Source organism: Loxodonta africana, chromosome 11 (genome assembly GCF_030014295.1).
Source record: "Loxodonta africana isolate mLoxAfr1 chromosome 11, mLoxAfr1.hap2, whole genome shotgun sequence".
NCBI lineage: Eukaryota > Metazoa > Chordata > Mammalia > Proboscidea > Elephantidae > Loxodonta > Loxodonta africana.
Window position 1 is genome coordinate 5,521,375 of NC_087352.1, and position 27,255 is coordinate 5,548,629.

General features: G+C 47.4%; 1 protein-coding gene and 1 long non-coding RNA gene across 6 annotated transcripts in view; one reads left to right on the forward strand and one right to left on the reverse strand.

Moving 5' to 3' along the window:
• Positions 1 to 214: 214 nt before the first annotated feature.
• Positions 215 to 8,939, forward strand: LOC135232761 (uncharacterized). The gene is made up of 2 exons (XR_010323311.1): positions 215 to 382; positions 4,380 to 8,939. It is a non-coding gene; the product is annotated as an uncharacterized LOC135232761 (long non-coding RNA).
• NUMBL (NUMB like endocytic adaptor protein) overlaps positions 5,376 to 27,255 on the reverse strand; it is a 33,415-nt gene continuing 11,535 nt past the window's right edge. For 3 of the 5 annotated variants that reach the window (XM_064293674.1, XM_064293676.1, XM_064293677.1), the window contains 5 exons: positions 16,624 to 16,813; positions 14,629 to 14,670; positions 11,925 to 12,230; positions 7,855 to 7,977; positions 5,376 to 6,796 (listed from right to left, as the gene is read on the reverse strand). In XM_064293674.1, the coding sequence (XP_064149744.1) occupies positions 6,144 to 6,796; positions 7,855 to 7,977; positions 11,925 to 12,230; positions 14,629 to 14,670; positions 16,624 to 16,813 (1,314 nt within the window). In that variant the 3' untranslated portion in view covers positions 5,376 to 6,143. The remainder of the gene's footprint in view (positions 6,797 to 7,854; positions 7,978 to 11,924; positions 12,231 to 14,628; positions 14,671 to 16,623; positions 16,814 to 27,255) is intronic. The other 2 variants (XM_064293675.1, XM_064293678.1) reach the window with 1 other exon arrangement.

Below are 27,255 nucleotides of genomic sequence, written 5' to 3' on the forward strand. Positions count from 1 at the left end.
CGCGGCAGGGTGCAGGGTGCGGCCTGTTGGGGACGGAGTGGGGGGCGCGGCACGTGGGACCGCGCGGGGGCGCGGGGAGGGGCGCCGGCAGCTGGCGGGGACGGGGGCGGAGTTTCCCAGAGAAGGTCCTGCGCCGGGTGTTCGGCACGTGACCTTCGCCGGGTGGGAGGGGTGCACCACGTGGCGGGCGGTGGGGCCAGGTCGTGGGAGGGGGCGAGGATTGAGGGGCCGAACTCCGCGTTCCCGGGGGTAGTCTATAAGGAAGCGAAGCCTGAGGGAAGTGGGGCGTGGGCGGTTAACCCAGATCTGTGGCCTCTGTCGAGAAAGACCCGTGAGGAGCGAGTCTTTTTAGTCTGGCGTGGGAGGAACGACGGGGAAATTGGTAAGAGGACCCCGTGGGAGCCCCTCGGGAGACAGTGGGTCTCTGCCCTTGTCGAGTCCCTTTCCCTTCTGCACCTACAGGGACTGTTGTGGGGACAGCTCTGGGAAAGACCTGTGTGTTACAGGGACGGATGGTTTTGTGCAGAGATCAGCCTGCGGGGGGAGGGAGTCTGGATTCCGTCCGCATTTGCTGTGTCGCCGCAGCTTCCGCATCTGCCTAATAGCGCTAGTCATCTCCCAAGCCGAGGCCTTTCTGCCTCTCCCACTCCCCAGTGGTTTGCGAAGGTGAACAGCTTGAGAGCATCTCCTCTCTAGCTGGTCCTGTGCTGGGACACCAAAGTGACCTAGACAGCCCCAGGCCCTGCCCTCACTGTGGGGGGCAGCAGACACGTCGCGAGGTAGCGACACCCAGAGTGATTAGGACTCATTATGGGATGAGAGATTGGGGAGGCACAGGGTCCAAAGTGGGGGGGAGCGGTGACTCCTACCTCAGCCTGAGGGGTCAGAGCTGTCTAAACTTGGACTGAAAGGGTGGTGGGCAGGTGAGTGCGGCCTTGGAAGAGGATTGGCTTCTAAGAGGAGATACTCCAAGACCTGAAGAATGAGAGTAGTCTCCAAGGTGCCATGTCAGGAAAAGGTGTTCTAGGCAAAGGGACTGGCATAGGCAAAGGCTTGGAAATGAGAAAGTGGTTTATCTCTCTCAGAGACCTTTGCTCCCTCCCTGGGGATCCCCTGGTGCCATAGCAGAGAGCCCTCTGTCCCAGCTTCCAAGTCATGGACACCCACAGGCTTGTTAATGGGCCATACGCATAAACTCTTGAGGGCAGACCTCTGGAGGACTTGTTCTCTCACAGCCTGGTGATTTAAGAACTGGCCTGGAGTCAGCCAGAAGCTGGGTTCGAATCCCTGCTGCCCCACTAACCATGTGTTTATCACCTTGGCTCAGTGGCAAAACCTCCCCATCTATCAAATGGGGTTATAATGTTGGGTGTCACAAGTCACCTCATTTTAAAGAGCTATTAAAAATTAACCCCACACGTCTGTCAGTTTGTCCTACTGTGGTGGCTTGCGTGTTGCTGTGATGCTGGAAGCTATGCCACTGTTATTTCAAGTACCAGTAGGGCCATCCTTGGCAGACAGGTTTCAGTGGAGCTTCCAGACTAAGACAGACTAGGAAGAGGGATCCGGCGGAATACTTCTGAAAAGAATTAGCCAGTGAAAACCTTATCAATAGCAGCGGAACACTGTCTGATATAGTGCCGGAAGATGACCCCCCAGGTTGGAAGGCACTCAAAATACAACTGGGGAAGAGTTGTAGAGCTGATATTAATGACATGAATGGAGTCAAGTTTTCGGGACCTTCATTTGCTGATGTGGCATGATTCAAAATGAGAAGAAACAGCAGCAGACATCCATTAATAATAGGAATGTGGAATATACCATGTATGAATCTAGGGAAATTGGAAGTAGTCAAAAATGAAATGGAACACATAAACGTTGATATCTTAGGCATCATTGAGCTGCAATGGACTGTTATTAGCCATTTTGAATTGGATAATCGTATGTTTTACTATGCCAGGAATGACAAACTGAAGAGAAATGACGTGGCATTTGTCGTCAAAAAGAACATTCCAAGATCTGTCCTAAAATACAGTGCTGTCAGTGATAGGATAATATCCTTATGCCTACAAGGAAGACCAGTTAATACGACTGTTATTCAAATTTACACACCAACCACTAAGGCCAAAGATGAGGAAATTGATTTTTACCAATGTCTGCAGTCTGAAATTGATCAAACATACAATCAAGATACACTGATAATTACTGGTGATTGGAATGCAAAAGTTGGAAACAAAGAAGGAACAGAAGTTGGAAAATATGGCCTTGGGGCTAGAAAAGATGCTGGAGATTGCATGATAGAATTTTGCAAGACTAACAACTTCTTCATTGCAAATACTTCTTGAACAACATAAACCGCGAATATACACGTGGATCTCGCCACATGGAATACACAGGAATCACGTTGACTACATTTGTGGAAAGAGACGAAGAAGCTCAATATCATCAGTCAGAACGAGGCCGGGGCTGATGTGAAACAATGGCTCATATGCAAGTTCAAGTTCAAGTTGAAGCTGAAGAAAATGAAAACAAGTCCACGAGAGCCAAAGAATGAACTTGAGTATATTCCACCTGAATTTAGAGACTGTCTCAAGAACAGATTTGACTCATTAAACACTAGTTACCAAAGACCAGGCAAGTTGTAAGATGACATCAAGGACATCAAACATGAAGAGAGCAGGAGGTCATTAAAAAGACAGAAAGACCAAAATGGATGTCAGAAGAGAGTCTGAAACTTGCTCTTGAACAGCAAAGGGAAAAAATCATAAAGTAAAAGAGGTGAACAGTTCTCAGTAGGATGGCTCCAGAAGACAAAGTAAAGTGTTAAAATGAAATGCGCAGAGACCTAGGGTTAGAAAACCAAAAGACACTTGGCATTTCTCAAGTTGAAAGAACTGAAGAGAAAATTCAAGCCTCAAGTTGCAATAGTGAAGGATTCTGTGGAGAAAATGTTAGACGACGCAGGAAGATGGAAGGAATACACAGAATCATTGTACCAAAAAGAACTGATGTTAAAAGCATTTCGGGCTGTAGCATGCGATCAAGAAACGATGGCACTAAAGGAAGAAGTCCAAACTGCACTCTAGGCATTGGCGAAAAACAAGGCTCCAGGAACTGACAGAATAGCTGCTGAGATGTTTCAACAAATGGATGCAGCGCTGGAAGCACTCACTCACCTATGCCAAGAAATTTGTAAGACAGCTACCTGGCCAACTGACCGGAAGAGATCCATATTTGTGCCCATTCCAAAGAAATTTGATGCAACAGAATGCAGAAATTATGAAACAATATCATTAATATTACACAAAAGTAATATTTTGCTGAAGATTGTTCAAAAGCCCTTCCAACAGTACATCGCAGGGAACTGCCAGAAATTCAAGCTGGATTCAGAAGAGGACGTGGAACCAGGGATATCATTGCTGATGTCAGATGGATCCTGGCTGAAAGCAGAGAATACCAGAAGGATGCTTACCTGTGTTTTATTGACTATGCAAAGGCATTCAACTCTGTGGATCATAAAAAATTATGGGTAACCTTACAAGAATGGGAATTCCAGAACTTTTAATTGTGCTCATGCAGAACCTATACATAGACCAAGAGGCAGTCGCTGGAACAGCAAGGGGATACTGCGTGGTTTAAAGTCAGGAAAGGTGTGTCAGTGTTGTATCTTCCACCATATCGATTCAATCTGTATGCTGGGCAAATAATCCGAAAAACTGGACTATATGAAGAAAAACAGGGCATCGGGATTAGAGAAAGACTCATTAACAACCTGTGATATGCAGATGACACAACCTTGCTTGCTGAAAGTGAAGAGGACTTGAAGCACTTAGTGATAAAATCAAAGACCACAGCCTTCGGTATGGATTACACCTCAGTATAAAGAAAACAAAAATCCCCACAACTGGACCAATGAGCAACATCATGATAAATGGAGAAAAGAGTGAAGCTGTCAAGGATTCAAAATCAACGCCCATGGAAGAAGCAGTCAAGAAATCAAATGACCCACTGCACTGGGCAAATCTGCTGCAAAAGACCTCTTTAAAGTGTTGAAAAGCAAAGATGTCACCTTGAAGACTAAGGCCCACCTGACTCAAGCCATAGTGTTTTCTTGCCTCATATGCATGTGAAAGCTGAACAATGAATAAGGAAGACGAAGAATTGATGGCCTTCAAATTATGGTATTGACAAAGAATATTGAACACACCATGGAGCCCTGGTGGTGCAGTAGTTAAGAGCTTGGCTGCTAACCAAAAGGTCAGCAATTCGAATTCACCAGCCACTCCTTGGAAATTTTATGGGGCAGTTCTACTCTGTCCTATAGGTTAGCTATGAGTCAGGATTGACTCGACGGCAATTTTTTTTTTTTTTTTTGCCAGAAGAATGAACATATCTGTCTTGGAAAAAGTACAGCCAGAATGCTCCTTAGAAGCAAGGATGGCAAGACTTCGTCTCACAGACTTTGGACATGATATCAGGAGGGATCAGTCCTTGGAGATGGATGTCATGCTTGGTAAAGTAAGACGCTAAATGAGATGGGACTGACACAGTGGCTGCAACAATGCGCTCAAGCATAACAATTGTGAGGATGGGGCAGGACCGGGCAGTGACTCATTCTTTGTACACAGGGTCACTATGATTCGGAACCAACTTGACAGCACTTAACAACATAAAGAATTAAGTATATAGCTTGCATTTTATGTGTACACATATATGGGTTATAAAAAGGAACCCGAGAAAAAAAGAAAACCCAAAAAACCAAACCCCTTGCTGTGGAGTCGATCTAACTCATAGTGACCCTACAGAACAGAGCAGAACTGCCCCATAGGGTTTCCAAGGCTGTTATCTTTACAGAAGTTGACTGCCACACCTTTCTCTGGAGGAGCAAGGAGCGGCTGGTGGGTTCGAACTGCTGACCTTTTTGGTTGGCAGATGAGTGCTTAACCACTGCACAACCAGGGCTCCTTTGAGAAACAATAGAGGAATTGAAAAAACCTGCTGTCATGTCAGGCAACCCTCTGGCCTGAGTTAAGAACAGTAGAATTGATGAAACAAGAATTTGCCAGCACCAAGATATACTATTTCAAGCCTAATAATCATTTTAATACTGAAATAATTAGCAGCAGTTTATCACTTTTGCTTTTTATTCCTTGGTTCAAAATCTGTAAGGTACAGAAATGGGGTGATTAATTTTTGGCACCACTTAGCCATCCGCCTGTTGAGTGCTGAGTCGGCATCACGTGTCACAGCTAGGACTCAGAGGTGATTCTACAGGGGTCCCTTCCTACCCCCCACCCCCGTTTTGATAGATGACTCAGGAGGAAAGGCCTGCGCTGACACCCTGCCCACCAGAAACACCCAGTTTCTCCCGAGGGTCACCATTATATTCTTCCTTTATTGGCTGTCCTTGTATAATACAAATCTGCAAGTTTAGATACAAAAAAAATCTGGAAATAAAAGATAGAAAAGTACCCGCCAGGCACCCCTCCCCTTTCGGCCCAGACCCCCACCCTCCAAGCGGGCACAGACGTGAGGTAACTGAGCTTTTCTTCCTCTTCCTCCACCCCACTTCCTGGGCCCCCAACTTGGCCCCTGCCCCCTATGAGACCTTGACCCAAGAAAGATGTGGATGGGGGGCAAGAGGGTGGGCACAGCATTGGCAGTGAACGCAGCAGGTGGGCAGAGGGGAGCCCTTTGCTTGTGCTGTGTATGGGGGGAGATGACCACGCTTGGGGGGGACACTCCCGTGGGACCCAGGGGCACCCCTAAGCAGTATCCCTCCTCCATCCCACCCAACACTGGAGGGTGGAAGGTTAAGAACAGAAACTGAAAAATGTAGCTTGAACCGAGGGCTGTGGCCATCCCTGTGTCCAGGGCGGGGGGAAAGGGGCGTTGCCAAGTTACATCTGGCAGTGAAATGAGTCCCTTAGCCAGGCTGGGTCCGTCCCTGAATTCCATCCTGTCGCAACCTGGGCGTCCCAGTGTTGGTTCCATAGTGATTGTGGGGTGGTAGAGAGAAGTGGTTAGAGAGGGTGTTGAGGGATGCAGCCCCAGGGAGCGGGAGCAGGACTAGGGGAGGGGTCATGCCTCCACTCCCAGGCGTGGGGCACCCGGAGATGATGGGGTAGCAGGGGCAGCTTGGGCTACAGTTCAATCTCGAAGGTCTTCTGCAGGTCGCCAGAGAAGGGGTTGGAAGGCTTCTCTGTGGCGGACTTGCCTTCTAACGCTGCCCACTGGGCCTCGAAGGGGTCCAGCTCAGGGGCCGAGGCAGGTTCTGGCTCTGGTGGCCAGGGGGCCCCGTTGGGGCGTGGGTGGGCCTGACCCCCAGTGGCACTGGGCACAGCAGGGGGTGGGAAGGCCCCAGTTTTCCCAAGCAGGGTGGCAGGCTGGGGCTGGAGCTGAGCGGCTGAGCAGAAGGCATTGGCCACCATCTGCGAGGGTGTGATACCCACCACGGGCACCCGGGGCAGGGGCGGGTAGCCCAGGCCCGGATAGGCGGGCACGAAGGGGGGCTGCATATGTGGGGGTGGCAGGAACACGGCCACCTGGGCAGGTGCTGCGTCGAAGGGCCCCATGGGGGCGGGGAAAGGCTGGAGGGTGGGTAATAAGGTGGGCACAGGGGGCACCGGGACCCCTTGCTGCTGCTGCTGCTGCTGCTGCTGTTGCTGCTGCTGCTGGGCCTTGGCCACCTGGGACACTTCCTCCAGCCACCGCTCCGCCTCTGAAGGTGTCCGCTTGTGCCCAGGCTGGAAGGCAGCTGCGGGGGGCACGGAGGGCTCGCCCCAGGCAGAAGTCCCTGGAGAGAAGAAAGGGGCAAGCAAGGGGCATGGATGGTAGCGGACAGAACCCCAGCAGAGTCCCAGGACGGCACAGGGGACTGCAGCTCAGACTCTGGAGCCAGACTGGCTGCCTCTGAGGGGCTCTGCTCCTGGCGAGCTGCACTGACCTGGCAAGGGGCTTCACTGTTCTGGGCCACAGAATGGCTTCGTACCTTGTGGTACGAAGGACACATGGTTCTGAGGCTATGAGGCCTTAAGATGGAAAAGCCTAAGCAGGACTGATGCGCAGCCAGCTTGACTTCCAGTCTGGTCAGCCAGTGCTGAGCCTGTTATTAAGTATGTTGAACATCACCCTTGATTCTAGTATTTTGAGAACGGATGTTTTTAGGAGAATGCGTGGATCGTTCTGAGTGTTCTACTGTAATGTAATGAGGTTCAAGGGCTTTCAGTTTGTATTTTCTTAGAGTCTAGCATGGTATATGAACATTGTTTAAGATTCTAAGGTGCTCCCACGGTTCTAGGACGAGCCTAGAATTTGGTGCTGTGTTTCCCAGAGAGCGCTCTTCAAAAGCTGTGAGATTCTAAGATTCCATGGTTCCAGATATGTTAGGCTACGGTACCCGTGGCTCTAAGGCTGTAGGTTTCTAAATTTTATGTTTCTAAGAAAAGAAGGTTTTAAAACTGATCCCATAGTTCTGGAATGATCTCATGGCTCTAACGTGATCCCCTGGCTCTTAAATGATCCCCTGGTTCTAAGGTGATCCCCTGGTTCTAAGGTGTTCCCATGGCTCTAAGGTGATTCCCCTGGCTCTAAGGTGATTGCCTGGCTCTAAGGTGATCCCCTGGCTTTAAAGTGATCCCCTGGCTCTAAGGTGAGCCTATGGTTCTAGGATGATTTCATGGCTCTAAAATGACCTCATGGTTCTAAGATGATCCCATGACTCTAACATGGTCCTGTGGTTCTAAACCTGTGGATTCCAAGATTCCTGGAGCCTTGAGGTAGCCCTGAATGGACAAGGGGAACATGCAGGAGGACACTGCAGTGCGTCGAACCCAGTAGAAGGGCTGGGTTTACCTGCTGTAGCTGGCGGTGGGCCTGGTGCTGGGGCCCCAGCACTGGCAAAAGAGGAGCTGATCTGTGTGCACAGAGCATTGATGCCGTCACTGTCACTGGCACCTGGAGGCTCCATCTCAGGCACTACGAAGTCAGGGAAGGGAACAGAAGGTCAGTGAACAGGCCCAGACCCTGCCCCAGCCCTGCCCCTTATCCCTATACCCTCCAGTGGCCCTCTCTTACAGTCTGGGGTCCTCCCCTTCACAAGATGTATGGGTTGGTAGGTCCACTCTGCAGCAACTGAGTAGCCACGGCCACAAAAATGATAACTCTGTGCACATGTGTGTGTGACATCTGAGTGGTACAACAGTCACGTTTAGTGTGTGACATTCAATGACTGACAGTGACAGGTGAAGTGGGACCCAGAACCAAAGATCTTACAATCTGTGTGGCCACAAGCCAGAAGGAATACTGAAAATGTTTCACAACATATAAAAACCAGAAAAAAACGCAAACCCGTTGCCATCGAGTTGATTCTGACTCATAGCGGCCCTACAGGACAGAGCAGAACTGCCCCATAGAGTTTCCAAGGAGCGGCTGGTGGATTCGATCTGCCGACCTTTTGGTGAGCAGCCATTGCTCTTAACTACTATGACACCAGGGTTTCCTAACAACACATAAAAAAAAAATTTTTTTTTTTTTTTTTTAGGAATTAAAAAATCTGTTTAAGCACATTGTTACAGATTGAATTGTTTCCCTCCTCAAAATGTGTCCTAAATGCTAATCCCTAACCTGTGGTTGTAATCCCATTTGAAAATGGGTTTTCTTTGTTATGTTAATGATACTGTATTACTGTACAATGTTTCTTAAATCAATCTCTTTTGAGGTATAAATGAGATTAAACACGCAAGCAGGCAAGCAGAGATGGGGGAAGAGAGATGCCATGCCACATGAAGATCATCAAGGAGCCATGGAATAGAAGCTGAAGAGACAAGGACCTCCCCCAAGAGGTGACAGAGGGAGAGCCTTCCCTGAGAGCTGGCACCCTGATTTCGAACTTCTAGCCACTGAACTGTGAGAAAATAAATCTCTATTTGTTAAAGCCACCCACTGTGGTGTTTGTTATAGTAGCACTTGGTAACTAAGACACACACATCGAACAAGGGCACTGCCCAGCCAGAATGGGTGCTGCCACACCACTGTTCTCTGGCTGAGGATGCCTAGTCTTGCTTTGGGCACATAGGCAGGGACCTGTACACCCTCCCCGGAAGGCCTATAATGTGGATCCTGAGGTCAGAGATGCACCTGTACCATCCAGACAGGTCTGTGACAGCCTCGGGAAGGGCTGGGATGAGCAAAGGTACCATCCAAACAAACCACAGTGTGGAGTGTGACAAAGGCCTGGGACCCGTCAGCAAGTGGCTATCTCCAAGGGGCATCAGGATGAAACCAGGCTGCAGGAGTCAACAGGTGTGACGTGTGACTGCCCAAGTGGGCGGGGTAAGCGTGTGGCTTCTAGGTCAACGTCTGCGGTGTGTGAGGACCAAATGGATATGTGGCTTCTGAGGGTGGCTAAAATTTCCAAGTGTGAGTCCGCCTGTGTGATACATGGTGCCTAACACCTAGGTGTGGTGTACGAGTGTGTGTGGTCTGCAAGCATGACTTCCGAGTGTAAACAGCTCCAGCTGTGCGGGTTCTGGGTGTGTGCAAAGCTGGTGAGATTCTGCGTGCGACATCTGAGCGTGTGGTTTCTGAGTGTGCAGGCCTCTGTATGTGTGAGTCTCGAGTGGGACATCTGGTTACATGCTTCCCAAGTCGTGCAAGTCTAACATCTGCATGTGGGACTTCTCAGTGTGTGTGCGTGGCCCCTGTGTGAGAACGTGGAAGCTGTGTGAGTCTGTGAAATTTATGGGGCAATCCACCAGACTGAGTCCAGTACAACTAGATGGTGCCCAGCTCTGACAGGGATCACAATAGAGGGACCCAGACAGAGCTGGAGAAAAATGTAGAACAAAATTCTAACTCAAAAAGAAAGACCAGACTTGTCGGCCTGACAGAGACTGGAGAAACCCTGCGAGTATGGCCCCCAGATGCCCTTAGGGCTCAGTAATGAGGTCACTCCTGAGGTTCACCCTTCGGCCAAAGATTAGACAGGCCCATAAAACAAAACAAGACTAAAGGGGTGCACCAGCCCAGGGGCAGGGCTAGGAGGCAGGAGGGAACAGGAGAGCTGGTAATAGGGGACCCAACGTTGAGAAAGGAGAGTGTTGACATGTTGTGGGGTTGTTAACCAATGTCATAAAACAATGTGTGTACTGTTTCATGAGAAACTATAGTTCGTTCTGTAAACCTTCATCTGAAGTACAATAAAAGAAGTATTTTATGGGGCAAGTCACATGCCTGTGTGTGTGCTGCTGGCTACAGGAATGCGAGGCTTCCAAGGAAAGCCTGGGGGCCTGCCCCCTCTCAGAGAGCATGTATACTGGGCCCGGGTGCGTGCTTAGTGTCAGCCTGTGTGAGGACAGCAAGTGCGTCTGATGCAGATCTGAGGGTGGGTGACAGCCAAGGGATGCGGCAGGACACAAGCGTGCGTGCCTCACTCTCAGCAAGTGTTGGCAGCTGCTCAGCGGTTACCTTTTGGAGCAGCCCTGCCTCCTGGATACGGATCAACACCCTCTCCCACACCAACCCTTGAGGCCATGAGGTGTAGGTGTCTCAGACTGGGGGTGGCAGCTGGCCCGCATGACTTCCCTGAGTGCTAGGAGGGAAGGCAGCCCCTCCTGTCTGTCTCCCTTGGGCAGAAACATGGTCCCGAGCCACTTGTCCCTTGTCCCTTGACCATGGCAGACACTGCTTTTAGTTTACGACATAGGCCACCTCTTTCATGAGTCAGAATCGACTCAACGGCAACAGGCTTGGTTTGAGGTCCCTGGGTGACGCAACCAGTTTGTGCTTGTCTGCTAACCCAATGGTTAGCGGTTTGAACCCACCCAGTTGCACCATGTAAAAAAGGCCTGGCAGTCCGTTTCCATAAAGATTATAGCCAAGAAAACCCTATGGAACAGTTCTACTCTGAGTTGGAATTGACTTGACAGCAACGGGTGTGTTTTTTTGTGGTTTCCTTTCCCTTGCCCATGGCAGACATTACTAATCAAACATCATCCTTTTTCCACTAAGCTCTTTCCTCACTTTACCCCTCACCTAGCCAGACTTCATGGCTCTACTGGTCAAATGCTGAAGAGAGGAGAAGCCAGTAACTCCATCTTTCCTTCAAGCAAAACAGGACGTTTACACAGCCTTTCTCCTAAGCCCCATTCATTGCAGACACTGCTAATCAATCACGATGTGCTACCTATTTCCTCTTCATTGTCCCTGGAAGACCCGCTAAACAATTATAACATGTACTGACTACTTCTGCCCAAACCCATGTCCAAAACCAACATCACCAATCCATCACAATGCCCTTTGATCCCTGCAATTCCTATGTTCACCTGTGCCCTTCACCTCTTGGTTCCGCTGGCCAGATTCTTGGAGTCAACCCTGGGGCAGAAACATAAGATTCCTGCTGTCTTCTCCCTTGCCCATGGCAAAGTCTGGACATTCATCATGTGGAGAGCCACTTCCTTTCTCTTGCTGATGGCAGACATTGCTAGGAGATCATGATGTATGCTGCTGCAATAGTCTCCCTGATCAAGGCAGGCATTGTTAATCCATCACAATCTTCCTTTCCTCTGAGCCAGATCTCATGGGACTACTGGCCAAAGGTTCGGACAGAGCACAACCCACTGTGCCTCAGTCTTCTCCTAGGCAAAAACATGGCATCTGTGCTGTTTCTCCTTTCCCTTGCCCATGGCAGACCTCCCTGCCATAGCAGACATTGCTAATCAATCACGATTTGTGCCACCTCTCCTCTATAACTTACCCATGGCAGACATTGTTAATCGATCACGATCCGTTCTATTTCTCTGTCCTTAGCCCATGGCAGACAGTACTAATCAATCATGGTTCGTGACACCTCTCCCATATTCCCTGCCCACAGCAGACACTGCTAGTTGATTCCAAAGCTCCTTCCCACTGAGCCCGGGGCTCACCTGTGCCTTTCACCTGGAAGTCAGTGCGGCGCTGCAGTGTGGAAGGCAGCTCATTCAGCCGCAGGCTCAGCTGCCGTTTGAAAGGCGAGTTCTTCTGGCTGAGCGCAGGAAAGCCACGGAAGGAGCCCTGGCGAACCAGCTGTTCTAGAGGGGCATGGCGCCGAGGAATGGCGGCTGCGGTGGTGCCCGCAGCCACTGGGGTGCCTGCTTCACCCTTCTCGCCAGGGGACGTGGTGGCTGGCGTTGGGGATACGTGTCCAGGCTGGGCAGGGCCCGGAGCCGCCGCCGGGGCGGCGGCTGCCTCTGCTGGAGATGTGGAGAGACAGGTGGTTAGACAACTTACCTTGGTATTCAAGCCTCACCCACCCGGTCCCCTTGATCATTCCTTAAAGCTCCCTTCCTCACCCTCAAAACACACTGGTCAGTGCCCTGAAACCTCTCCTGCCCCACTCAAGCCAAGACCACCCTCTTCAGGAGGCCTCTGGGGAATCCTCCCCCATTCTAACCCACTGTCTCTCTCTGGCCCTGATCTGTCTTCCTCTGCACTCTCTCCATCTCTCTCTCTCTGAGACCCTCTGACTCCCTTTCTGATTAACACTTATTTGGTGTGTGAACATCATATTGGGTGCTGTTCCAAGTGCTTTGCAAGCATTAACTCATCAATCCTCACACCGACCCAAGGAGGTAGGTACTGCTGTTATCCCCATTTTACAGAAGTAGAAACTGAGGCCCAGCGATGCTATGTGACTTGCCCAAGTCACAACAGTAGGAAGGGGGGAGCTGACTCCAGACTCCGTGCTACAAATGACTGCCATGAACTACCTCTCCCTCTGACTCATTTTCCCCTGTCATACTGTCTTTCTCTCTCACTCTGCTCCCCTCTCCATCTCCCTCACACCATTCTTCCCACTTCAAGTACCTCCTCCCTGCTTTCAGCTGCTACCTGTCCCTCTAGGCACACTTCATCTGAGAAGCTTTCCAGATTGTTCCGCCCCTCAGCCTTAGCTCCTTTCTCTCTAGGACACTGCTCTGTGCCCTGGGGGAAAACTTGGTTTCTCCACTCTACAAAGAACACAGGGTCCCACCCACCTCTGCCAATACACAAACACACAGCAGTCCTCCATCAGGGCTTCAGCCAAGCTGCAGCCCGAATGCTGGTGGGATTAAACTCAGAGCCAGAGAGGGCAGGGAGAGGCGCCCAGCGCTGCTTCTCCCATCTTCCAGGTGGAGGTGACTGAGGCCTGCGCACAGGCCCGGTTGGCAGAGTAGAAACGGCTCGGGACAGGGTGGGACGAGGACGCCTCCTCTGCCTCCGCTTCGCAGTGAGGCCTCAGGAAGTTCCCTCCCCTCTCCGGCCTCCAGTTTTCCCAACTATTTCTGTTGTTCTTTTCACCAGTTGCTATCGAGTCAGTTCTGACTTATGGTGACCCATGCGTGTCAGAGTAGACCTGTGCTCCACAGGGTTCTCAATGGCTGATTTTTGGACGGAGATCACCAGGCCTTTCTCTTGAGGTGCCTCTGGGTAGACTCGAACCTCCAAACTTTTGGCTAGCAGCCAAATGCATTAGTTGTTTGTACCACCCAGGTACTCCTCCCCAACTATAAACCTGGGAGAAGGGTCCCTGTGCTATGTTCCAGGGCCTCCTGAGAGGGTGGACTGAGGCAGTGAAAGTTAAATGCTTTGGAATACATCAAAAAAGAAAAAAAAGCCTGGTAAACAACTTTGTGAAAACTGCACTCCTCCATAATTCCTAAAAAAACCCAAATCCAGTGCCATCAAGTCGGTTCTGACTCAGAGTGACCCTACAGGACAGAGCCGGACTGCCCCACAGGGTTTCCAAGGAGCGGCTGGTGGATTCCAACCGACGACCTATTGGTTAGCAGCCAAGCTCTTAACCACTGCGCTACCAGGCCTCCGTAACTCCTGAAGTAAATACGAAAAAACACGCCGTGAAAGTGCTGTGCCTTCAAGCTGGGAATGAGCGCACAATCACAACACACTGTTTGATAGGCCTGGCCAGTTGGGCTCACTGTATAAGCTCTCATCGCTGTGCAAACAGTGAAAGCGCTTTGTACAGTGCAAAGTACCTGAGATTTATCACAGCCTTTGAAAATGGTAAAACCGTTGGCAAACGTTGCAATGTGCTTTGCACGTGACAACGTTCTTCATAAATTCTAATATCCTATGGAAACGGTGGAAAAAGTCTGTGAACTGGTAGGACTGTGTACCCAGTGTGTTCTTTGTAAACAATTAAACACGACACATGTCCTTTGTCAACTTCACTTTGTCGTCTGTTGTTAATTGCTGCCGAGTGGGCTCCAACTCATGGCGACCTTATATATAACAGAATGAAATGTGGCTGCTTGGTCCTGTGCCATCTCCACTGTGTGGCACAGTGGTTAAGAACTCAGCTGCTAACCAAAACGCCGGCAGTTCAAATCCACCAGCCAGTCCCTGGAAACCCAATGGGGCAGTTCTACTCTGTCCTATAGGGTCGTTATGAGTCAGAATTGACTTGACAGCAACGGGTTTTTTTTTTATAGTCTATTTTACCACTGATAAAATTCTTTACAAATTTTAATACATTATACATTATTAATACATTATGTAAATGGTAAAATGCTATATGCATTGCAAAGAACTTTTAAAAAACATTGTGAATGACCGTAATTTGAGTCACGTAATATACAAGTAAAAACATACCTTGTAAACTAATATTCCAGTAAGTGATAAAAAGTGATCTTCCTAAATTTTTAATTAGAAAAAAAATGTAAACAGAAGGTTGCAATGACAAAATATTGAAAACTCATTATTGAGCATTCATATACGGTCCCCAGTGATAACATGTTACCTTATTTGCTCACATGGTTTCTAATTTTTTTTGTACCATTGAAGAGTAAGTTACAGGCAATTTACCAGTTGCTGTCCAGTCGATTCTGACTCATGGCAACCCCATGTGTGTCAGAGTAGAACCGTGCTCCATAAAATTTTCAATGGCTGATTTTTGGGGTGTGGATTGCCAGGCCTTTCTTCTGAGATGCCTCTGGGTAGATCTGAACTGCCAACCTTTTGGTTAGTAGCTGAGCACTTAACCATTTGTACTGCCCAGAAGACGAGTTATTCAACACTAAAACCTTCATTATGTACCTTGTAAGAACGCAGAAATTCTCCTTCGGAATCGCAATAATCACCTCACTCAGGAAATTTAACATGAATACCTGTTAATCTAAGTCCATATTCCAGTTTCCTCGGTTGAGCCAATTATGTCCTTCATAGATGTTCTCTCTTTTTTTTTTTTTTTAAAACAATGCAAGATCCAAGTTAGGATCATACAGTGCATTTATCAGTAGTTGTCAGATCTCTTTAGCCTCCTCTAATCTGGATCAGTTCCCAATGGTAAATTCTTTGTAAATTCTAACCAGTGTGTCCCAAATTTTTAAAAACTACAATCTATAGTAAAAAATAAAATAAAAACACACATTGTCATTCAGCACATACTTACATTTTAACACACATACACTATTCTGGAATTTACAAAGCATTTACCATTTACACTGGAGGCCTGATGGTGCAGTGGTTAAGCGCTGGGCTGCTAACTGAAAGCTCAGCGGTTCAAACCCACCAGCTGCCCTGTGGGAGAAAGATGCAGCAGTCTGCTTCTGTGAAGATTACGGCCTTGGAAACCCTGTGGGGCAGTTCTACTCTTAGTCCTATAGGGTCACTATGAGCCGGAATCAACTCGATGGCAACGGGTTTGGGTTTTTTCTAGTTTTACTATTTACACAGTGTTAGAGTTTACCAGGTGTTTTTTCAAACTTTTTGATGACAACCCAGGATAAGAAATACCTTTTATATGGTGACCCATTCCACGCGCACACACAAATGTGTATGTAAGAGTATCATTTCAACTACACTGACCCTTCCCACATTTGATATATTCTGATATTTCCTATTTCTTTTTTTAATGCCACTACCCAGCAAGTTGAATTCACAGCGCACTAACAGGTCCTGATACCAGAAGAAATCAAACCCGTTGCTGTCGAGTCGCTTCCGATTCATGGCGATGCTATGTGCTGTAGGTTTAGGCTGCCCCATGGAGTTTTCTTGGCTGTAATCTTTAGAGAGGGACCTGGATGGCACGAGCTGCTTGTGATTGGCTGATAACAGAAAGGTAGGTGGTTCCAACGCACCTAGCGTGGTCACGGGAAAAAACCTGGCGGATCTGCTTCCAGAAAGATCACAGCCAAGAAAACCCTATGGAGCGGTTCTACTCTGTCACATGGGGTCGCCATGAGTCTGAGGTCGATTGGACAGTAACTAACAACAACGTTTAAAGAAGCAGATCGCCAGGCCTTTCTTCTAAGGGGCTGCTGGGTAGGTTCGAACCCCCAGCCGATAGCAAACTGCTTGGGCCACCCAGGGACCTTAACCAAACTCATGGAGACCCCATACATGGTTTGAAAAACCCTAATGGCGGATAATAAAGCGCTTGGTGAGTTTTGCCGTGATTTGTGACCTGCAGAGTATTTCTCAAAGAATTTTTAAACTGAAATGTGCTTTACAGTGACGAAACTTTGAGGTCGCGCCCTGCTTTATAAACTGTAGAGTCCCTGTACAGCTGCAGCCCTGCCCCAAAACTGGGTCCCCTGGCTCCACCCACGCCCACTCTGCCGAGCCCGCCCCCTGGGCAGCACCCACCTTTCTTTTTATCTGAGGCCTCTCTCTCCGCGGGCCGCCCGCCTCCAGACAGGCGGAAGGAGCCCTCGCGGGAGAAGCTGGTGCGGCTGGCGTCGAAGGCGGCTGTCACCCCACATTCCTTCTCCCTCCTCTGTTTCCGTTCTAGGCAGGCGGCAAAAGCGCAGCCCACAGCGTGGCTCAGCCTCTCGCCCTGTGGGGAGAAGCTGGGCAGGAGTCAGAGCTGCTGTGGTGCAGGCTGGACTCCTGGAGCTCTGGGTTCCAGCCCCGAGGTACTGGGTGACTCTGAACAAGTCCCCTCACCTCTCTGGGCCTCAGTGTGCTCTCCTGTACCACAAGGAAGGGGATTACAAACGACAGTCCCCGAGTGAAAGAAGCCAGACCGAAAACAGTGCACACCGTATGTGTGTAATAAAGAATTTGGCTGGACTTTGTCCCCCAGTTCCTGGGAAGTGACCTTGAAATCCTGGGATTTCCTGAGTGATTGGAGTGTATTAGTTATTCATGCTGGGCCCCTTGGACCACGAGACCAATCGTGATTAGAGTGCGGGGGCTTTAAGTCAAGTGACGTTATCCCACACATAATGGGATTGGGAGTGCTGGTGGTACAGTAGTTAAGAGCTCAGCAGCTAACCGAAAAGGTCTGCAGTTTGAATCCACCAGCCATTCCTTGGAAACCCTATGGGGCAGTTTTACTCTATCCTATAGGGTTGCTATGAGTAGGAATCAACTCGATGGGCAACCAGTGTAAGAAAAGGGGAGAGAGCTGGAGGATGAGTTCAACCACGTGGGCAATCATCAATCGTACCTATGGAATAAAACCCCAGTAAGAATTTTTTTAAGAACTCTGGGTGCCGAAACTTGGGTGAGCTTCCTGGGTTGGCAATACTCTGTGCGTGAAGTCCTCTCCATCAACAGTGGGAGGGTAATGTGTCCCTGAGGACACAGAAGCTTCGAGTTTGGGACTTCCCCCCACCAGACCTCTTGCTGTGCATTCCTTTGGTTGGCTCTGATTTATAATCGTAAGTATAGCACTTTCCTAAGTTCTGTGAGTCATTCTAGTGCATTATTTACCTGAAGGAGTCTGCGGGGAACCCCAGGTTTGGTGTTAGCTGGTCAGAAGTGTCCCCTGAAATGGCAGTGGCACCTAAAGTCCTGGGAAGACCTGGCAGCTTGGAGGACTATGCCCTTAGCCTTGGATTTGGCTAACTCCAGGTAGTATGACTCCATTTATATAAAGCTCTAGGATAGGCAAAACTTATCTATGGTGACAAAAATTAGAAGAGTAGTCGCTTCTTGGTGCGGGGGTAAGGACTGACTAGGAAGGGGCGTGAGGGAACTTTTTTGGGGTGGTGGTAATGTTCCAGTTCTTGATAGGGCTGTGGGTTACACAAGTATATGCAGTTGTCAAAATTCATGGAACAGTGTCATGAGGGGGATACTCTTATGAACCCATTTCACAGATGAAGAAACTGCAGCTCAGATGGGAGGTCAGTTCACCCAAGATCACAAATGAGTGGCAAAGTTGTGACTCAAATGAGATCTGTCTTATTTCTGTTTTGTAACCAAGATGCTCCACCACCTATTAAAGTTAAACTTGGAGACAAAAATCCTCAGCAAAATACTGGCAAACCAAATCCAGCAAGATATTGAAGAGATTATAAACCATGACCAAGTGGGATTTATCCCAGGGATGCGAAAATGGTTCGACATACAAAAATTAATCAATGTAAGACACCACATTGAAAGAATGAAGGGGGAAAAACCACATGCCCATCTCAATTGATACAGAAAAGATATTTGACAAAATCCAACACCCGTTCATAATAAAAAACACTCAGCAAACTAGAAATAGAAGGGAACTTCCTTGGCGCGACAAAAGGAATCTATGAAAAACCCAGAAGTTAACACTGTACTCAGTGGCGAAAGGCTGAAAGCTTTCTCTCTAAGATCAGGAACAAGACAATGAAGCTCACTTTCACGGCTTCTGTTCAACGTTAGGAAACCCTGGTGGTGTAGTGGTTAAGAGCTATGGCTGCTAACCAAAAGGTCAGCAGTTCAAATCCTCCAGGTGCTCCTTGGAAACCCTACGGGGCAGTTCTACTCTGTCCTATTGGGTTGCTATGAGTCGGAATCAACTCATGGGCAATGGGTTTGGTTTTTTTGGTATTCAACCTTGTACTGGATATTCTAGCCAGAGCAATTAGGCAAGGAGAAGAAGTAGAAGGCATACAAATTAGAAAGGGAGAAGTAAAACTATCTCTATGTTCAGATGACATGATCTTATACATAAAAATCCTAAGAATCCACGAGAACACTATTAGAGCTAATAAATTCAGCCAAGTTTGAAAATACAAGAGCAACACACAAAAATCAGTTACATCTCTAAACGCTAACAACGAACAACCCCCAAACAGTTAGGACAACAATTCCATTTACGATAGCATCAAAAAAAAATCAAATACTTAGAAACAAATTTCACCAAGGAGGCACAACACTTGTACAGTGAAAACTACAAAATAGTGCTAAAAGAAATTAAAGACCTAACTAAAAGGAAAGGCATCCTATGTTCATGGATTAGAAAACTGAATATTGTTAAGACAGCAGTACTACACAAAGTGATCTACAGATTCAGTGCAATCCCTGTCAAAATCCCAATGGCCTTTAGACAAAAATGGAAAAGCTTATCCAAAAATTCATACGGAATTGCAAGGAACCCAAAATAGCCAAAATTTTGAAAAGAACAAAGAAGGACTTATACTTTCTGATTCCAAAACTTACTACAAGGCAACGATAATCAAAACAGTGTGGTACTGGCGTAAGGATAGACATATAGACCAATGAAATAGAATTTAGAGCCTGGAAATAAACCCTCACATTGACGGTGTGGTGAAATGAGTTCCTTTATGTGGACTTTTGCCTTGGTGCTTTGGAAGAACAGCTTGGGAGATTTTTTTCCCCCTAAACCCTGAGGTTATCTTTGCTCTAGTTCTTTGGAAAAGCACCTTGGGTGGGGGGGCTCCCAGGTTTCCTACCCAAGAGGATGTTACTATTGCCCAGGGGATTTCCATGGTTGATTGACATTTCCTGGATAAGCTGTAAACAACTTGATGGTTTGATACTTTTGCTTGGTAATTAACAAAACCTGAGTTGACTGGGAACGCTGGTGACACAGTGGTTAAAAAGTTGGCTGCTACCCAAAAGGTTGGCAGTTTGAAGCCAGCAGTTGCTCCTTGGAAACCCTGTGTGGGCAGTTCTACTCTGTCCTATAGGGTCACTGTAAGTTGGAATCAACTCGGTAGCAATGGTTTTTATGGTTTTTTTTTTTTTAGTTGATGGGGATCACATGGGTATTTGAGGATTGCTTGAACTCTGGTCTGGTGAAGGAGCCCTGCCTTATAACTGACAAGTATTGGGATATACAGATGTCTTAAACCAGAGATTTAGAGAAGCCTCTTGGTTGAAAGAGAGATGCTAAGAGCAGGGCTGGCTGTGAAGCAGAGCCATGTGTGAGCTGAATGGTCCTGAAGTGCTACACTGACTATAAGGTGGGCCAGTTAGCAGTAGAGGGGCTGATGTCAGAGAGGCTGATGGTGGATAGCAGAGCACCTGATGGTGAAGAGGTCCAGTGGCAGAATGGCCCAGTGGCAGAAGGCTGCAGCTCTGAGAGCTGCTATACTGGCTAGGAGCTGGGCCAGCAGCAGAGAGGCCAAAGGCAGAGAGGCTGACGGTGGGAAGCCCAGCTACAGAGAACCTAATGATGGAAAGGCCAACAGCAGAGAGGCCTGCACAGCAAGAAGGCAGCTGCCTAGCAGAGAAGCTGGGTTTGCTCATCGCTGGAGGCCTGTGTGCTTCCTGATGCTGATCCCAAGTTGTTCCTGTTACTTCCAAGCTGATCCTGATATAGCCTGTTACTTCCCTAATAAAGCATGTAACTGTGAGTTTGGTCTGTGAGTTCTCTGTGGCCATTGAAATGAACTACTGAACCCAGCAGAGAAGCAGAGCGTGCTGTGGGGGGAATGGCTGGTGTCAGAAATGGTGAAGTTGGAAAGCGAGGTGTGTCTGACAACCGCCTTATAGGAACCACCTCTGAGGTGATCCTAATTCTTATCCCTCGTGAATTTAGACGATTCCTTAAACTACATTACAACGGTCAGTTGTTTTTTTACAAGAATATCAAGACCATCCAATGGGGAAAGAATAGTCTTTTCAACAAATGGTGCTGGGACAACCGGATTTCTTCATGAAAAGTAAAAGTAGTTGGACCACTACCTCACATCATATATAAAAAGTAACTAAAAATGGACTAAAGACCTAAATGTGAGAGTTAAAACTGTAAAACTCTTAAAAGAAAACCTAAGGGTAAATCTTCAGGACCTTGGATTTGACAATGGATTCTTAGATATGATACCCAAAGCACAAGTAACAAGAAAAAACAGATAAATTGGATTTCATAAAAACAAAAAATTTTTGTGTATCAAAGGACACTATTAAGGGAGTGAAAAGACAACGCACAGAATGGGAGAAATTATTTGTAAACCATATATTTGATAAGGATCTAATATCCAGAATATATAAAGAACTTTACAACTCAACAACAAAAAGACAAATGACCCAATTAAAAGCTGAGTAAAGGACTTGAGTAGACATTTTTCCAAAGAAGATATACAAATGGCCAAAAGCACATGAAAGGATGCTCAGCATCACTAATCATTAGACAAACATAAAATCACAATGTGATACCCGTTCGTATCCACTAGGATGGCTATAAAAACAAACAACAACAAAAACAAACAGAAAATAACAAGTGTTGGCGAGGATGTGGCAAAACTGAAACCCTTGTACACTGCTGGTGGGAATGCAAAATGGTGCAGCCACTGTGGAAAATAGCTTGGTGATACCTTAAAAATTAAACCTAGAATTACCAAAACCAAACCCGCTGCTGTCAAGTCGATCACCAATTCTATTCCTGTTGTTGTTAGGTGCCACTGAGTTGCTTCCGACTCACAACGACCCTATGTACCACAGAACGAAACACTGCCTGGTCCTGCGCCATCCTCACAATTGCTGTTATGCTTGAGCCCATTGTTGCAGGCACTGTGTCAATCCATCTGGTTGACGGTCTTCCTCTTTTTTGCTGACCTCTACTCCTATACCCCAGAGAAATAAAAACAAACACATACTTGTATACCAATGTCCATAGCACCAATATTCACAGTAGCCAAGAGGTAGAAACCCAAGTGTCCATCAAATGAAGAATGGATAAACAAAATGTGATATAGTCACACAATGGGGTATTAATCAGCCATAAAAGAGAATAAAGTACTGATACCTGCTACAATGTGGATGAACCTGGAAAACATTATGCCAAGTGAAATAAGCCAGACACAAAAGGCTACATATTTTATGATTCCATTTATAAAAAATGTCAAAAATAGATAAGTCCTTAGAGACAGAAAGCAGATCAGTGGTTGCCAGGGGTTGGGGGGAAGGAGAGAATGGGGAGAGACTGCTTGATGGGGACAGGGTGTCCTTTTAGGGTGATGGAAATGTTCTGAAATTAGATCTGGGTGAAGATTGCACAACATCGTGAACGTACTACAGCCACTGATTTGTACGCTTCATAATGGTTAATTTTATGTGAGGTGAATTTCACCTCAATAAAAAAAAATGTTAAACTTGAGAATTCCACTATTTAACACCGAAAACCTGAAGCTGGAAAGTGGGAAGGGACTCCCCCAGGGTCACACTCTTTACTCAGAGGAGATGGCCCTGCTGTTTCTTAGCTTTTGATTCTCATTCCCAAGTAGTCTGCAGAATACAGCAGCAGTTCCTATTTACCGAGCACCGACTGCATGACTGTTTAGCACCTTCTGTGTGTAATCACCATGCGTACCTCCCCAACAGCCCCGTGAGAAGCCACTGCTATCATCCTCATTTTATAGCGGAGAAAAACCGAGTCCCCGAGACGAGATAGTCACTGGTGCCCGAGGTCCCACGGCCAGGTGGTCGAGACTGATTCCACGCTCCTAACCACGCGGCAGAACGTGCTTCCCCAAATGGCAGCAATACATTTCTCACCCCACGTGCTCTTCCAGAATCCTGATACTCTCTCATCAAGAGGTGGAGTCTCTGTCCCCGCCCCTTAATTTGAGAGGGCTTCTGCAACTGGGGGTTGGGTTTTCTGTGACTGCCAGGCAAACAACGGAAGTGCTGCTCTGTGACCTCCAAGCCCAACTCCAGAAAGGCGGTATGTCCAGCTCCCTCCTGGTTTGCTTCCTCTCAGGGTATCTGCTGTGGAGTCTGAGCCACCATGTAAGAAGCCCAGCTATCCTGAAACTGCCACGTTAGGAAGCCTATGGAGAGGCCCCGAGACTACGTGGAGAGAGAGATGTCTGGCTAGCTTCCCACTGCTATGGCTGCAGACAGCCTGACTGTAACAGAGTGAGAAACTGCAGCCAAACCACTGAGCCAAGCCCTTCCCTGATGCCTGACCTACAGAAACCATGAGAGATAATAAATGACTGTAATTTTAAGCCACTAAGCTTTTTTTTTTAAGCTTAGGAGCTGTTTGTTATGCAGCAACCAGTAACTGATACGACCACAATGCTATGCTCAGAAAACGACAGCTGCTATGGGCTCTGGAGTCCCTGGGTAATGCAAACGGTTAACGCACTTGCCTGCTAACAGAAAGGTTGGAAGTCTGAGTCTACCCGGAAGCGCCTCAGAAGAAAGGTCTGGAGATCTACTTCCCCCAAAAATTGGCCACTGAAAACCCTACAGAGCACAGGTCTACTCTGACACACATGGGGTCACTGTGTGTTGGAACTGACTTGACAGCAACTGGTGGTGGGAGGTTTCAAATCCCTCTATACCAGCCTCTCCTAATCAGTACTGACCCACTCAACTTTACCGGCCACTCATGATTTCCGATCTGGAATTGTGTATGGGAGGGGGTTGGGAGTACTGACCAGTTTTGAAGGCTCAGAGCTATCTGGAGTGGGAATTTCTGCACGATGAAGGAAAAGAAGATGAGGAGGCCTGAGGAGAGACTGTTAGGGCTTGCAATGGACAGGTGTTGTTTCACTTTCCCAGTATCCATTGCCCCTGTGTTTGATAATAGCATGGCAATTTCTCTTTGGGAACTCTTCTTCAACATTGTATACATCAGTCATGGTGCTCCACCCTCCCTCGTCAAGGACAGTGACTCAAGTGAGGCTAGCCCCTCATTAGAATTTGAAGCCAGAGGACTGGCAGTGGAGTCATCTGACAGTGTGGTCTTGAAGCAACTGCCTACGGGGGCAGCTCCCTTTCTCTCTGCCCTTTCAGATGCTGAATGCTTCTGACTGCCCTTCGATTTTGTGAGTTTCCTCATACCCTGCCATTAATCTTATTTTGGGTTTAAGTTAGCTGGATTAGTTTCTGTGGCTGGCTACCGAAGAACACTGGCTGATGTTAGGGACTGAGATGGTGGCTTCTGACCAAAATCAGGTGGTGTCTGAGGTCAGGGTCCAGGGCACAGGGAAGAATGAAGACTGTATTTTCTACCACTTTTGCAGCTAGGTTTGTCCACGTGACTAGGTTCTGGCCAATGGGATGTAAGGGGAAGTGCTAAGCACCTCCCAGAAAGGAGAGGCATGCCTCTCTTCATGCCTCCCTCCTTCGTGCCAGCTGGAATGAAGATGTGAAGCCTGGAGCAAGTGCATCCATCTTGGATCATGGAGTGAAAGCCACATGCTGAGGATGGCAGTGGAGCAACAAATGAAAGGAGCTGCAGAACCTGGTGATCGTAGAGACAGCACACCAATGTTTTACTGCCTTTGGATTTCTTTCCCGTGAAAGAAAGACATTTCTGTATTATTGAAGCCACTATTATCTGGGGGTTTTCTGTCACAAGTCTCAGAATTGCTACAGTGTGAATGCTTCTGAAAAGAGGATCTATTTAGGTCTTTCATCAGATTCTCAGAAGGGATCTTGACCCCTCCCCAGAAGCATAGGCAAAATGAATTGAAGCTGACTGAATAGTGGGTATCTTGGTGGGTGTTTTCTGACAAGGGCCCAAAAGCATCTGCTGGGGCTTGATCTGGGTGGGATCTACATGTAGGCAAAAGTTCATGAGCTTAAAAAGACCAGACTTAATGCTCTGACTGAGACTAGAAGAATCCTGGCGGTCATGGTCCCCAAACCTTCTGTTGGCCCAGGATAGGAACCATTCCCGAAGACAACCCATCAGACATGGAATGGACTGGACAATGGGTTGGAGAGAGATGCTGATGAGGAGTGAGCTACTTGTATCAGGTGGACACTTGAGACTGTGGTGGCATCTCCTGTCTGGAGGGGAGATGGGAGGGTAGAGAGGGTTAGAAACTGGCAAAACGGTCATGAAAGCAGAGACTGGAAGGAGGGAGCGGGCTGTCTCATCAGGGGGAGAATAACTGGGAGTATGTAGCAAGGTGTATATGGGTTTTTGTGGGAGGGACTGACTTGATTTGTAAACTTTCACTTAAAGCACAATAAAAATTATTGAAAAAAAAAGTTCATGAGCTATGCCCTGAAGATCTTCGCATTTTACCATGTGTATATGTGTCTTAGTCATTTAGTGCTGCTTTAACAGAAATACAAGTGGATGGCTTTAACAAGGAAGATATTTATCAAAAAAAAAAAAAAATTTTTTTTTTTTCTTTTTTATGGTCTAGGAGGCTAGAAGTTCGAATTCAGGGTGCCAGTTCCAGGGGAATGCTTTCTCTCTCTGTTGGCTCTGGGAGAAGGCCCTTGTCATCAATTTTCCCCTGGTCTAGGAGCCTCCCAGTGCAGGGACCCCAGGTTCAAAGGACCCGTGCGCTTGGCTCTATTTTCAAGGTGGTACGAGGTCCCCTGTCTCTCTGCTCACTTCTCTCTTTTATATCTCAAAAGAGATCGACTTAAGACACAACCTCATCTTGCAAATTGAGTCCTGACTTACTAACACGGTGTTGTTAGGTGCCATTGAGTCGGTTCGGACTCATCGTGACCTGACGTACAGCAGAATGCAACCCTGCCCAGGCCTGCGCCACCCTCGCTCCACCTTCATAGTCCTCGTAATGCTGGGCCTGTTGTTGCGGCCACTGTGTTAATCCACCTCCTGGGGAGTTTTCCTCTTCTTCAGTGACCCTCCACTTTACCAAGCATGATGCCCTTTTCCAGGGACTGATCCTTCCTGGTAACATGTCCAAAGTATGTGAGACATAGCCTCAGCATCCTTGCTTCTAAGGAGCATTCTCGCTGTATTTCTTCCAAGACAAGATTTGTTTGTTTTTTCGGCAGTCCATGGTGTATTCAACATTCTTCGCCAACACAACTCAAAGGTGTCAATTCTTCTATGATCTTCCTTATTCGTTGTCCAGCTTTCACACGTATGTAAGGTGACTGAAAACATCATGGCTTGGCTCAGGCACACCTTAGTCCTTAAAGTGACATCTTTGCTTCTTAACACTGTCAAGAAACCTTTTGCAGCAGATGTGCCCAATGCAACATGTCATCTGATTTACTGACTGCTGCTTCCATGAGTGTTGATTGTGGATTCAGGTAAAATGAAGTCCTTGACGACTTCAATTTTTTCTCCATTGCTCATCATGTTGCTTATTGGTCCAGTTGTGAGGATTCTTGTTTTCTTTATATTGAGGTGTAATGCATACTGAAGGCTACAGTCTTTGATCATTAGTGTTTCAAGTCCTCTTCATTTTCTGCAAGCAAGGTTTTGTCATCTGCATATCACAGATTGTTAATGAGTCTTCCTCCAATCCTGATGCCCCATTCTTCTTCATATAGTCCAGCTTCTCAGATTATTTGCTCAGCATACAGACTGAATAAGTGTGGCAAAAGGATACAACCCCGATGCATACCTTTCTTGACTTTAAACGATGCAGTATCCCCTTATTCTGGTCAAACGACGACCTCTTAATCTATGTACAGGTTCCTCACGAGCACAATTAAGTGTTCTGGGATTCCCATTCTTCTCAACGTTATCCATAATTTGTTATGATCCACATGGTTGAATGCCTTTGCATAGTCAATAAAACACAGGTAAGCATCTTTCTGGTATTCTCATCCAGGATCCATCTGACGTCAGCAATGATATCCCTCATTCCACGTCCTATTTTGAATCCAGATTGAATTTCTGGCAGTTCCCTGTCGATGTACTGCTGCAACTACTTTTAAATGATCTTAAGCAAAATTTTACTTGCATGTGGTATTAATGATATTGTTTGAAAATCCTGCGTTCAGTTGGATCACCTTTCTTTGGAATAGGCATAGATATGGATCTCTTCCAGCTGGTTGGCCAGGTAGCTGTCTTCCAAATTTCTTGGCACAGATGAGTGAGCACTTGCAGCACCGGATCCATTTGTTGACACATCTCAGTTGGTATTCCATCAATTCCTGGAGCCTTGTTTTTCCCCAATGCCTTCCGTGCACCTTGGACCTCTTCCTTCAGTACCATCAGTTCCTGATCATATGCTACCTCCTGAAATGGTTGAACGTCGACCAGTTCTTCTGATATAGTGACATCTTTTTTTGATATGCTTCCTGCGCCATTACTGAGGCTAATCCCACCTCATTAACATCACAGAGATAGGATTTACAACATGTAGGAAAATC